We start from the raw sequence: 12,119 nt of genomic DNA on the forward strand, positions 1-12,119 counted from the left end.
TAACACAGTTTGATTTTTTTAAAAAATCTGCATTAAAAGTCCTACACTGATAAAGATGGTCAGTTAATTGCTTTCAAAATACATTTGGTCATCAGCTTCAAAAGAGCATCCTGTAGCTCCTGGTTCCTCATGCTGTAGATAAATGGGTTCACTGCTGGAGGCACCACTGAGTACAGAAATGACACTACTAGGTCCAGGGATGTGGAAGAAATGGAATGGGGCTTCAGGTAGGCAAAAAAGCCTGTGCTGAGAAACAGGGAGAGCACGGCCAGGTGAGGGAGGCACGTGGAGAAGGCTTTGTGCCTCCCCTGCTCAGAGGGCATCCTCAGCACGGCCCTTAAGATCTGCACATAGGTTAGCACAATGACTAGAAAAGAAGACAAAAAGAATAAGGCACTAAACATTAAAAGACCAGCTTCCCTGAGATAAGACTGTGAGCAGGAGAGCTTGAGGATGTGAGGGATTTCGCAGAAAAACTGATCCACAGCGTTGCCTTGGCACAGAGGCAGTGAAAATACACTGGCGGTGTGCAGCAGGGAATAGAGAAGCCCAGTGCCCCAGGCAGCTGTTGCCATGGTGGCACAAGTTCTATAGCTTATAAGGGTCTCATAGTGCAGGGGCTTGCAGATGGCAACATAGCGGTCATAAGCCATGACCGTGAGAAGATAATATTCTGCTGAAAACAAAAACAGGAAGAAAAAGACCTGTGCAGCACATCCTGCGTAGGAGATGGCCCTGGTGTGCCAGAGGGCATTGGCCATGGCTTTGGGGAGAGTGGTGGAGATGCAGCCCAGGTCGAGGAGGGCGAGGTTGAGGAGGAAGAAGTACATGGGGCTGTGCAGGCGGTGGTCGCAGGCTACGGCTGTGCTGATGAGGCCGTTGCCCAGGAGGGCAGCCAGGTAGATGCCCAGCAAGAGCCAGAAGTGCAGGAGCTGCAGCTGCCGCGTGTCTGCCAACGCCAGGAGGAGGAACTCGCTGATGGAGCTGCTATTGGGCATCTGCAGTTCCTGGGCATGGAGTCCTGTTCAGGGTGCAGAAGATAATGGCAAGTCAAGATAATTCTCAGAGTCATTCCTCCTGCTATACTATAGAAGTTATTCTTTCTCTTAGGACAATGTTCATTTAGCTGCATAACTTGAATTTAAGTTCATGAAGGTCAGCATTCCATAAGCAGAGTAAGCTTACGGAGATTTAACCTTCCTCTCATTTTTTAATCTTATCCCATCTTCCAGGTTGTTTTCAGCTATTTCCTTATCTCATACCTTTAACCCCACTAATTGTAATGCCCCCAACTGCAAACTCTGTGCCCTTCGAGTTCTGTTAGAGAAAGCTACCCGTTTGCAAGATAAGTGCATTACTCATGGCGGGCGAAAGCAATGATGATTTCAGCTGGTTCCATCCTTTCAGAAAGGACAGGCTGAAAGCACATTGTGCGTGACTATTCACAAAACAAGAGATGGAAAAAAGTGCAATTCAGGAATCTCAGAGATGCCTTCAAAACTTTTAGAATTCTGCATCCTCTCCTTTTTCCAATGAGTGGGGAAGGGAAAATCCCTGCTTTTTTTCTCCTCTTGCAAAGTGCCCTTGCAAACATTCTGGGGTGCAGAGTAGCAGTGAGCCCCCTGCCCCAGGCAGCAGCTGTGGCAGCAGAAGCCCCCTGCCCTGCCGGGGGGCTCCTTCCCCCCACACATCTCCCTGCAGTGCCCTGGGCAGCTCCCCGGGCAGGCTGAGTGCTGAGCCTGGCAGGCGGCAGAGTCCCTGCCCCGGCACACAGCCCCTGGGGCACAGCAGGGACCCTGCTCTGCACCACAGCCCTGGGCACCCGGCTGCACCCCCGGCTGCACAGCCTGCAGCCGTCCTGGGACACACAGCCCTCAGGGCTGTGCTCTGATGCTGCAGCATGGAAGCCCTCATCTGGAGCAGGTCTTTTTCCACAATAAAGAGCACCAAGTGTCTTAAGCCTGATCTGCTCTGGGTTGTCCCAAATCTAGTGATCTCTCTAGGAAAATCAGATTCATTGCCTGCAGCGAGCAACTTACCTTGTCAAAGTCAATGAGTAGTGCTCCTGCAGTCAGCTCACAGCTTGCTCACTCTCCACAAAGCCTGTAAACTCTCACCCTTCCCTCCACCCCATCACCTGCAGATCATGTCCCCAGCCCTGCTGTGCTTTACAGAAGAGCTGCTCCTGGTCACAGCTGTCTCCCTTCAGCTCTGCCAACTTGTATGAGCTCTTTGTGTCCCAGGTGGTCGGCCCAGTTGAGCATCAGAGGAGGTGATCTCCTTCTCCCCACTGCTCTCCCTGGAGATATCCATGGCCCTCCTGAGCTGACAGCTCCTGCAAGGCAGCAGGGTCATCACTGCAGAACATACTTCCAAGTCAGCTCCATTAGTAAGCAAGTCCCCTGGATTTCAGGGCATGGATGTTCCTACTAAATGAAATTTGACCATGAGAGAAACAAATGCCAAATGTGGAAACCTCTGCTCATGATGCATTGGAAGAAAGACAGACAGACAGACAAGGATGGGGAGGATGGGTTCCCCTGTTCTGGGCAGTGGCAGAGCTGAGGCAGTGCAGGCATAACATTACAGAATCATAGAAAGGCTTAGCTTGGAGGGGACTTTACAGAGCACCTAGTTCCAAGCCCTCAGCCACAGGCAGGGCTGCCAACCACAGATGAGCCTGCCCAGGATCCCATCCATCCTGACCTTGAATGCCTCCCGGGATGGGGCACACAGAATATCTTTGGACAACCTGTTCCACTTTGTTTTGAAGTAGATAATTTGTTCCTAACATGAAACCAAAATATCCCCTCTCTGATATAAAGCCATTTTCCTTTCTCCTATTACTATCTCACCATCTCATCCCAACTGTAGGGTTCGGCATCTCATCAGCTGATGGAAACCCTGGGGCTGAAACGGGATCAGTTCCCCAGAGGTCCATGGGAGCCGAGAGATCTCTTAGTTGAGTTCAGATGTGTACAGTGAGATGTCTGTGTGTGAGCCCCACATCTGAATGCTTGGTCCTTATTCAACAGGGACTGCGTTGCTCACTCAGAGACATTCAGGGGTGCCCGAGGTGTCTGGGGTGATCCTAGTTGTGTGCTGGTGCTCGTAAAGCGTGGTGGAAAATCTCTGAGGTAGACACCTCCTTCCCGAGCATCAGCTGAGGGCCAGAAGGGAGGTATTCTTGGCCATCCTAAATGCCACCACAGCCCTGTGCTTAGGGCACCCAGTGTGCCTTTTGCACCTGTCCCCATGGAGCATGTCCTGTTATTAAACTGACCAAATGGATGAGCTCACAACAGAAGAGCCAGACCTTCCTCTCTGCTCGGACTGTGTCACACTCTGCCATTCAAGGCGTTACAAAGCCCTGAAACACTTACATTCTTTCACTGATGACACCTCAGTATGTTCGAGGCTCACATTTGAATGGCATCAGAGTAAGTCTAGGGTCATGCCAGTTCCCAGTTGACAGGAGGCTGGCAAATGTTGTCTCATTGTAAGAAAGGGAAAGAAAGATGACACGGGCAATTATGAACCTGTCAGTCTCATTCCGGTGCCTGGTAATATCATGGAGAAAATGATGCTGGGAGTTACTGAAAAACCCCTGAAGGACAATTCTGTCATTGGTCGCAGCCAACAGAAGCTCATGAGTGGAAGGTCCTGTTTAACTTAATGTCCTTTAATGACAACGTCACCCATGTAGTTGACCCAGGGAAGCCAGTTGATGTTATCCTTGATGATTTCAGTAGAGAGTTTGATACTGTTCCTCACAGTATCCGCCTGGACACAATGTATGCATACGGCATAGACAGAAACACAATGGGTGGATGGGTGGGGGCAAAAGGCTTACAGTAAATGGGGTTCCATCAGGCTATAGGACGGTCACTAGCAGGGCACCCCAGGGCTCAATTTTAAGGCCACTTCTCTTTAATGTTTTTGTGATTGATTTGCATGTAGTGCTAGAAGATGTTTTGAGCAAGTTTGCTGATGACACCAAATTAGAAGGAGTTGTTGCCTCCACTGAAGGTGGGGAGGACTTGCAGAGAGATGTGGACAAGTTAGAGAACTTGGCAAGCACCAACTGCATGAAGTATAACAAGAACAAGTGCCAGATTATGCACCTTGGTGGGGGCAACCCTGTACAAACACAGTGACTGGGGGATGGGACTGGCAAGCAGTCCCACTGAAAGGGCCTGGGGGTCCTGGTCAACAGCAAATTGGGCGTGAGTCAGCAGTGTGCCTAGGCAGCAAGGAAGGCCAACTGTCCCCTGGGGTGCATTGAGCACAACATTGCAGGCTGGGTGAGGGAAGGGATTGTCTCTCTCTGCTCTGCACTGCTGCAGCCTCACCTGGAGCACTGGGTGCACTGCTGGGCACCGCAGAACATAAAGGACATAAAACTGTTGGATAGTGATCAAAGGAGGGCTCTAGAACTGAGAGATCTGAAGTTCAAAGTTTCATTGTGATTGACTGCTTGTTCAGACTGGGCCCTTCTCACATCCCACAGCCTGGGATGAGACACACTGCCTGCATGGGACTTGAGCCTCACAACATCCTTGCACCCCATGCAGGGCCTGGGAGCTGCTGCCCCCTTGTCTTTCATTTGACCTCATACAAACCCCCATCCCACTGCCCCAGGAAGGGCCCTGAGCCAGCATGAGGGACAGGATCTCCCTGCCAAGGGTCTGGGGATCAGGGCTTGGCCTTTCTGCTTCATAAGACAAAGGAGGCTTTTCTCAGCATCACAGCCACCATCCCAGTGCCTTTTCCTGCCTGTAAGCATGGCTTCCAATTATCTGCTCTAACAAGTCCCTGGGGAAGCTTGCTTGTTAGTGGCCCTCAGTGGGGCCCAGTAATACTCCAAGAAACTTCTCTGTTCCTTCTGACTTGGTCTTCTTGAGCACTTCATGCCATCTTCTCTCTGCACTGGAGGTTGATGGACTCAGCAGCAAATGCCCCCATGGGCACATTACAGCCTAAGGAGCCGTCCTGTGCCTTGTGCCTTCCTGTCATCTTCTTCAGGTGTTCAGAACTTGTTCAGCTAACTGGAGAGGTATCTGGAGAAAGCTTAAAGAGGAAGAGACTGATGGGCATTTAAGAATTCTATTTATTCGTTCATTTATTGATAGCTGTGTTTAAACAAGAATTTAAAGCAGCACTTTGAAGTTGATATTGATCCAGGATGTCCCCTAATGAACTTTGGTCTGTCACTGTTGTGGACAAACGTCCTCCTCAACGTCCCCACCCCATTTTTACTCCCATTGGCCCCATGGGACTGGCACCACTTTTCCTCACATCACTCTTCTCCTCTGGAGTCACCCGCTCACTGTTAAACCTCCTTTGCACCAATTCCCTCTGGCTTTCCTCAGAGAACCAGCTGCACGTGGGCAATGACAGATTTATCTTTTTTGCCAACAAACAGAAATAAATGTGATGCAATTGAATGAGCAGTAAAACACAGTGATCAACTACATGCCTTGTCCAGGCTACTACTGAGTAGTGGCATGTACTGAGGTTTGTCTTTCACAGGGAATATTTGTACAAGAAATGAGTTTGATAGAGAGAGGAAAAGATAGATATAATCACAGTAAAGTAGCTGACAAGAGAGTCCATCAGACTTTGGAGAGATGGAGCAGGTTCCAGTAATCTCTCTGAAGGTCAGAGATAAGCCAGACAGTTGGGAAGCATTTGAGTGAAGAAAGAGCAAGGGATGGGGAAATGTGGAGAGCAGTGGAAAGAGTGTGTGTCCAGATGGCCTGCTGAAAACATGCCCTTCAGCATGGTCATGCATTAAGGAGAGATGGAGACCCCTGGAGGATGAGGGACAGGAAATATGCAGCAGGGTAGAGCAGCAGTGGGACTGGGCATTAGTCACAGGGCATTGACTCTGGCATTACAGCCTGTGTCTGTGTACCTGAAGGCATCTGTGTCCTGCAAACACAGTTCTGGAAAACATTGCCCTTTCTCAAGAACGATTAAAAAAAAACAAAAAAACCCACATCCCTCAAAAAGCAGTTTTTTCAACTTAAATGGAAAGAGGAACATGAGAATATTTGATGTTGAGAAGTGTGTCAACACATTTTCATTGACTTCTATCTTTTTCATCAATTCTTTATTTCAATTTTATTGACATAACTTCCAGACTTACAGCTTCAGAAAGAAAACCTCTGTTTATCTCTCCTAGCACAGGGGGATGTGCTCCAAACCCAGTCAGCTTGTGTGAAATTTCCAAAATCCGCTCCAAGTTGCTGACATGTTTTTTGTGCTGCAGGCACCACTCTGGGTAATGTCTTCCCTCCATCTTCTAGCCATGTTCTTCTTCATATTAAAAAAAAAAAAAAAAAAAAAAAAAAAAAAGAGGAGAGTGACTCTTTACACCATTTCTGAACAGTAGGTCAAGAACAAATGGTAGTAAACTGAAAGAGACATTTACATTTGATGTCTGGAAGGCAATCCTTACATTCCATAGATCATGATGTGAGACACAGGACAGGTGTGGAACAGGTAGCCCAGAGAAGTTGTGGCTGCCCCATCCCTGCAGATGTTGATGATGTCACGGGCCCCAGGCATCCAGATCAACTGCGTGACAGCCCTGCCCACAGCAAGGGGGTTGGAATTAGATGCTCTTTAAGGTCCTTCCAACCCAACTCATTCAAGGATTCTGTGATTCCTGTCACTTTCTTCCAAGTTGAAATCCCTTTTTTTAAGGTATTCCCTGATCACCTCCTCTTTTACTCAGGGCACATATGCATTGAACCGACATTTCCCTCCTGTCTCTGGCACCTAGGATTCCAAGAAGCCCAGGCCAACTGATTAACAGCAAGGGCAGGAAGGAAAGGAGTATCAGAGTCTTTTCCATGTCCTGTCTCACCAGGTTCCCTGTCCCATTCTACTCTGGGCCCACATTCTCCCTAGCCTTCCTTTTGTAGCTTACATATTTCTACAAGCCATTCTTGTCAGTGATATGCCTGGACACATTCAATTGCAGTTGAACTCCAACATTCCTAAGCTCATCTCATCAGGTACGCTGGACAAAGTCTCTGCATTGCTGCCAGGTGACCTCTTCTAGTCCGCTCCCTCTTTGTTTGGGCTTGACCAGGTCTACCGTTCCCATCTGTCTGTGGAGAATATCTTCCACATGCTCTTCCTGATCAGGAAGCCAGGAATGGACACTGTTAGTCTCCTCTGTTGGCCATTTCCATTCACTCTGACCTGGCTGCTCTGCCATCCCCAGGCAGAGCTCAGTGCACTTTCACAGAGGGCAGTCGCCCTTCCTTGTCTCCTCACACATCCATCGTAAAGACTCTGTATCCCCCTTGTGCTTCAGTTCAGTTGTGGAAGCCATTAAACCATGTCCCCGTGGTCTAAACAAGACCTCAGGCCTGCAACTGTACAAACATTTCTAGCTCTGCATGTGCTGGTGTTCTCATTAGTGTAAGAACATATAAGAAAACACCCTAGTTGGAAAGCGTCATTGAACTTAGACTGGCAAGATAGCTCATCTTTGATTTTTGTGTTCAGATGGTGGCATAAAGGCATAAGCTCCACCGTGGGGCTCAAGGTTGTCCAAGAAGCACGGGCACTCGTAGGGCATTGCTTTCCTGATGGCCTTGAGCTGCATTTGCAGCTGCATGGACAACTGCCATGCACAGGGGAAGTCCACTCCTCCCTGTCCTTCTCCATGTGCCTTTGTTGTGACAGCAAACACTCTCTGGTACGACTAACCATATGTCTGGAATTGCAGACTGTCCGCTGGATATTTGGTGGTTAATTCAGCAGATTTCAAAGCATAGACATGATGCTGTTGTCTTTCAGGAGCTGTTGGCCATGGAGACCCAGGGACATCTCAGGGGAGATGAGTGGGAAGGATAAAAATGACATCCTCTGCTGCTGATCTGGGCTGGGCTCCTGGGGCACAGGGTACACCTACAAGTGGGCAGCACTGCAGAGAGACAGCTGTGCCCAGGAGCAGCTCTTTTGCACAGAACAGCAGGGCTGGGGGAATGTTCTGCAGATGGCATGAAGACAGAAGAGAAAGGACAGAGAGATTACAGGATGTATGGGGTGTGAGCAGCCTATGAGCTCACGGCAGGAGGACTGCTCACAGCTCGTGGCAAGGTAAGTCTTGCTGCAGTCAATGCAGCTGCTTTTATTGGGCAATCAGAAAATTTGAGACAACCCATAGGAGACTGGCCTGAAGACATACCATTCTTGCTAATCATGGAGAAGGAACTGCTCCAGCTGAGGGCTTCTGTGCTGCAGCGTCAGAGCACAACCCTGACAGCTGCGTGTCCCAGGATGGCTGCAGGCTGTGCAGCCGGGGGTGCAGCCGGGTGCCCAGGGCTGTGGTGCAGAGCAGGGTCCCTGCTGTGCCCCAGGGGCTGTGTGCCGGGGCAGGGACTCTGCCGCCTGCCAGGCTCAGCACTCAGCCTGCCCGGGGAGCTGCCCAGGGCGCTGCGGGGAGATGTGTGGGGGGAAGGAGCCCCCCAGCAGTGCAGGGGCCTTCTGCTGCTGCAGCAGCTGCCTGTGGCAGGGGGATCACAGCTACACTGACCACTAGAAAGTTTCCAAGAGCACTTTTTAAGAGGAAAGAAAAAACATGGATTTTCCTTTTGCTGTTCTTAGGAAAGGGGAAAGAGTTGGAGGCAGAAATCTGAAGGGAGCTGAAAATATGACCACATCTCTGGGAATAGTGAAATGTACCATTCTAAGTCGGATGTTATATGAACAATCTCCTAATGTGCTTTCAGCTTCTTCTCTCCCAAAGGACAGCACCAGCTGAGATAATCGTTTTTTATTTTATTTATTTATTTATTTTCCCGCAGGTGTGAACACGGAACTACCCTGCAAACAGCCAGCTTTCCCTAAGAGAAATTGAAGTGCACAGAGGTAGGAAAGGGCGCCCTGAGTGCAGACGGGGTAAAGATATGAGACATGGAAATAGCTCCTAAGAGGAGAATATCCAGAAGGCTGGGATATGATTAGGAAATGAGAGGAAGGCTAAAGCTCCATAAGCTTCTACTTCTCATAGAATAATTAACCCCATGAAATTAAACTGAAGTGATGGAGCTAAATGAAAGCTGTCCTTAAAGAAAGAAAAAGTTTTATGCAATGGTGAGATGAGTGTCACTGAGAATGGCCTTGTCTTGTCATTATCTCCTGCACTCTGATTAGGACTCCATGCCCAGGAACCGCAGATGCCCAACAGCAGCTCCATCAGCGAGTTCCTCCTCCTGGCGTTGGCAGACACGCGGCAGCTGCAGCTCCTGCACTTCTGGCTCTTGCTGGGCATCTACCTGGCTGCCCTCCTGGGCAACGGCCTCATCAGCACAGCCGTAGCCTGCGACCACCGCCTGCACACCCCCATGTACTTCTTCCTCCTCAACCTCGCCCTCCTCGACCTGGGCTGCATCTCCAGCACTCTCCCCAAAGCCATGGCCAATGCCCTCTGGCACACCAGGCACATCTCCTACGCAGGATGTGCTGCACAGCTCTTTTTCTTTCTCTTCTTCATCTTGGCAGAATATTATCTTCTCACGTTCATGGCTTATGACCGCTACGTTGCCATCTGCAAGCCCCTGCACTACGGGACCCTGCTGGGCAGCAGAGCTTGTGCCACCATGGCAGCAGCTGCCTGGGGCACTGGGGTCCTTAATTCCCTGCTGCACACTGCCAATACATTTTCACTGCCTCTCTGCCAAGGCAATGCTGTGGATCAGTTCTTCTGTGAAATCCCCCAGATCCTCAAACTCTCCTGCTCAGATGCCTACCTCAGAGAAATTTGGCTTCTTGGGGTCAGTGCTACTTTCTCATCTGGGTGTTTTGCTTTCATTCTTTTCTCCTATGTGCAGATCTTCAGGGCCGTGCTGAGGATGCCCTCTGAGCAGGGACGGCACAAAGCCTTCTCCACGTGCCTCCCTCACCTGGCTGTGCTCTCCCTCTTGGTCAGCACTGGCTTTTTTGCCAATCTGAAGCCCCCCTCTCTTTCCTCCCAAGCCCTGGATCTGACGATGGCAGTTCTGTACTCCGTGGTGCCTCCAACCCTGAATCCTCTCATCTACAGCATGAGGAACCAGGAGCTCAAGGATGCAGTGTGGAAAATGATAGCATGGACTCATTTCAGCAGGGATAAATTTCTCATCTGTCTCTACAAATGATTCACGGTCTTCTCCATCATGGGCTTATTTGATGTTCCTTTCTGTTTATACTATTTATATGTTTTCATTAATAAATTCATTTTTATTTGCTGTTCATATATATGTTTCTGTGTGTAATTCTCATTAGTGGTTATCATGTTGCTATATATGTCTTTGGATTCCTTCCACTTCTACTGAGGCATCACCCTGCTCTCTTTCTTCTGGAGCCCATATGAACTCTGGGTCAGTGCTGACTCTCCCACAGGCTTGGAAAGTGGGCCCAAAGAAACACCATGAGGTTCAACAAGATCAAGTGCAAGGTTTTGCACTTGTGTTGGAACAATCTCAGGTATGAGTACATTCTGCGAGAACTCCTGCTTGTGAGCAGCTCTGTGAGGAAGGACTTAGAGGTCCTGGGAGATGGAAGCCTTAACATGAGTGCTTGCAGCCTGTGAGGCCAAATGTACCCAGGGCTCTATCAACAGGGAGGTGGCCATCAGAATGAGGGAGGGCATTGTCCTTCTTGAGTCAGCTTGCACTTGTGCATGGCATTGCTCTGACCCATGTGAACATCCTTGCACATGGTCTTGTTGATCTTCACAATGTTCTCATAGACCCACCTCTGTAGCTTGTCACGGTCCCTCTGGATGGCACCCCTTATCTTTACTGTATTGACCACATCACAGAAATTGATGTCACCCACAAACTCGCTGAAGGTGCACTCAACAGCGCTGTCCAAGTCAGCGACAAAGAGGTTGAATCGCACCAGTTGCACTTGCAGACTCCTTAAAAAATACCATTGTCTCCACACAGCCACTGAGCTGTTGACCACAACTCTGGCTGTGACCATCCACCCAATTCCACATACAGTGATTGGTCCATCCATCAATTCATACAGGTCTCATACAGGGCAGTATTAAATGTCTTCCACCAGTCCAGGTACACTGAAAGAGCCATCATCTCACAATCTACCCTCCAGGCAGTGTACCAACCCATCAGATTGTTTTGGCCTGACAGCTGACCACACAGATGAAATCTCACCATGACCTTTCAGGTCCCATGCCAGATGCTGACCTTTCAAGTAGACATGTCCAAGTTATGTGCCCATCATTTGCTAATGTTCATGGGACATGAAAACCCATACTCAAGGTCTCCTGCTGTATGCAGGCAATCAGCTTCTCAGGCAGAAGGGATCACTCAGTCCACCTGCCCAGCAGGTGCCTTCTGCTGGCTTGCCAGAGGCAGGGGAATGACCGTTAGATGCATTCCTAAAGGTACAGAGCTCAGCCTTGAACTCAAGTCTTTCCTATTGGCTACTACAGAAAGAATGTCTTCCAAGGCTCTTTGCCAGCCTTGTTCCTGCTGCAGGTCTGTCACCTCCAGAGACAGGAATAAGCTCTCAAACACCATCTCAGCCACATGCCTGTTACAAGGTGCTGAGTTCTGCTTGCACAAGTGACCTTACCTCAACATATCTATCCCTGCCTTATGGCCCGTTAGCTCAGCGCTAGGGCAGCTCTGGGGGGCCCTGCCGGTTGCCGCTTCCCGTTCCACCCCAAGGAGCTCTACTCTGCTGCATATTTCTTGTCCCTCGTCTTCCACGTGGGAAGGGTTTGGAGCATGGTGGGGAAGCGACCCAAGGCTGGGGTCTAAGACTCAGGCCTGCAGCCTCCCCTCACTATGCAGAAGGATTCTTCTCCCAGGGCCCACTTCAAGACCGGCAGAGTGGTGATCTGTTCAGCTTGATGGGAAGGTGCCGGGACTGAGCGCTTTCGAGGAGCGCTAACGAGCACTGAACTGAGGGACAGAACCGATGTGCAGAAATGAAAGTCTGTAACCACAGAGTAGTAATAACACAGCTATGTTTAATGAGCACTGCACACACGCTGGATGCAGAGGAAATATTGCCACCTAGCTTGCATAGTGAAGGCAAGAAAAGCACCTGCTTAAAGAGCAAGCTGCAAACATATGCATTCGATG

The 12,119-nt window shown here is 49.6% G+C and overlaps 1 protein-coding gene across 1 annotated transcript; it reads right to left on the reverse strand.

Moving 5' to 3' along the window:
- Positions 1-355: 355 nt before the first annotated feature.
- Positions 356-10,989, reverse strand: LOC107049223 (olfactory receptor 1D2-like). Its single transcript, XM_040654649.1, has 4 exons — positions 10,701-10,989; positions 9,927-10,060; positions 573-998; positions 356-367 (listed from the first exon to the last, which is right to left on the reverse strand). Exons 1-4 carry the CDS (start codon positions 10,987-10,989, stop codon positions 356-358), a joined length of 861 nt encoding a protein of 286 aa, XP_040510583.1.
- Between the last annotated feature and the right edge of the window lie 1,130 nt (positions 10,990-12,119).

This window comes from Gallus gallus, chromosome 33 (genome assembly GCF_016699485.2).
Source record: "Gallus gallus isolate bGalGal1 chromosome 33, bGalGal1.mat.broiler.GRCg7b, whole genome shotgun sequence".
Classification (NCBI taxonomy): Eukaryota; Metazoa; Chordata; class Aves; order Galliformes; family Phasianidae; genus Gallus; species Gallus gallus.

Bases quoted from the DNA above. Each gene is read 5' to 3' on its own strand.
- LOC107049223 (XM_040654649.1), bottom strand. From the start codon at position 10,989: ATGGTCACAGCCAGAGTTGTGGTCAACAGCTCAGTGGCTGTGTGGAGA. The intron at 10,061-10,700 runs GTCAGAGCAATG...CTCATGCTGTAG, and splicing joins GTGCAAGGATGTTCACATGG to ATGAGAGGATTCAGGGTTGG. The intron at 999-9,926 runs GTGAGGGAGGCA...CAGGAACTGCAG, and splicing joins AAGAGGGAGAGCACAGCCAG to ATGCCCAATAGCAGCTCCAT.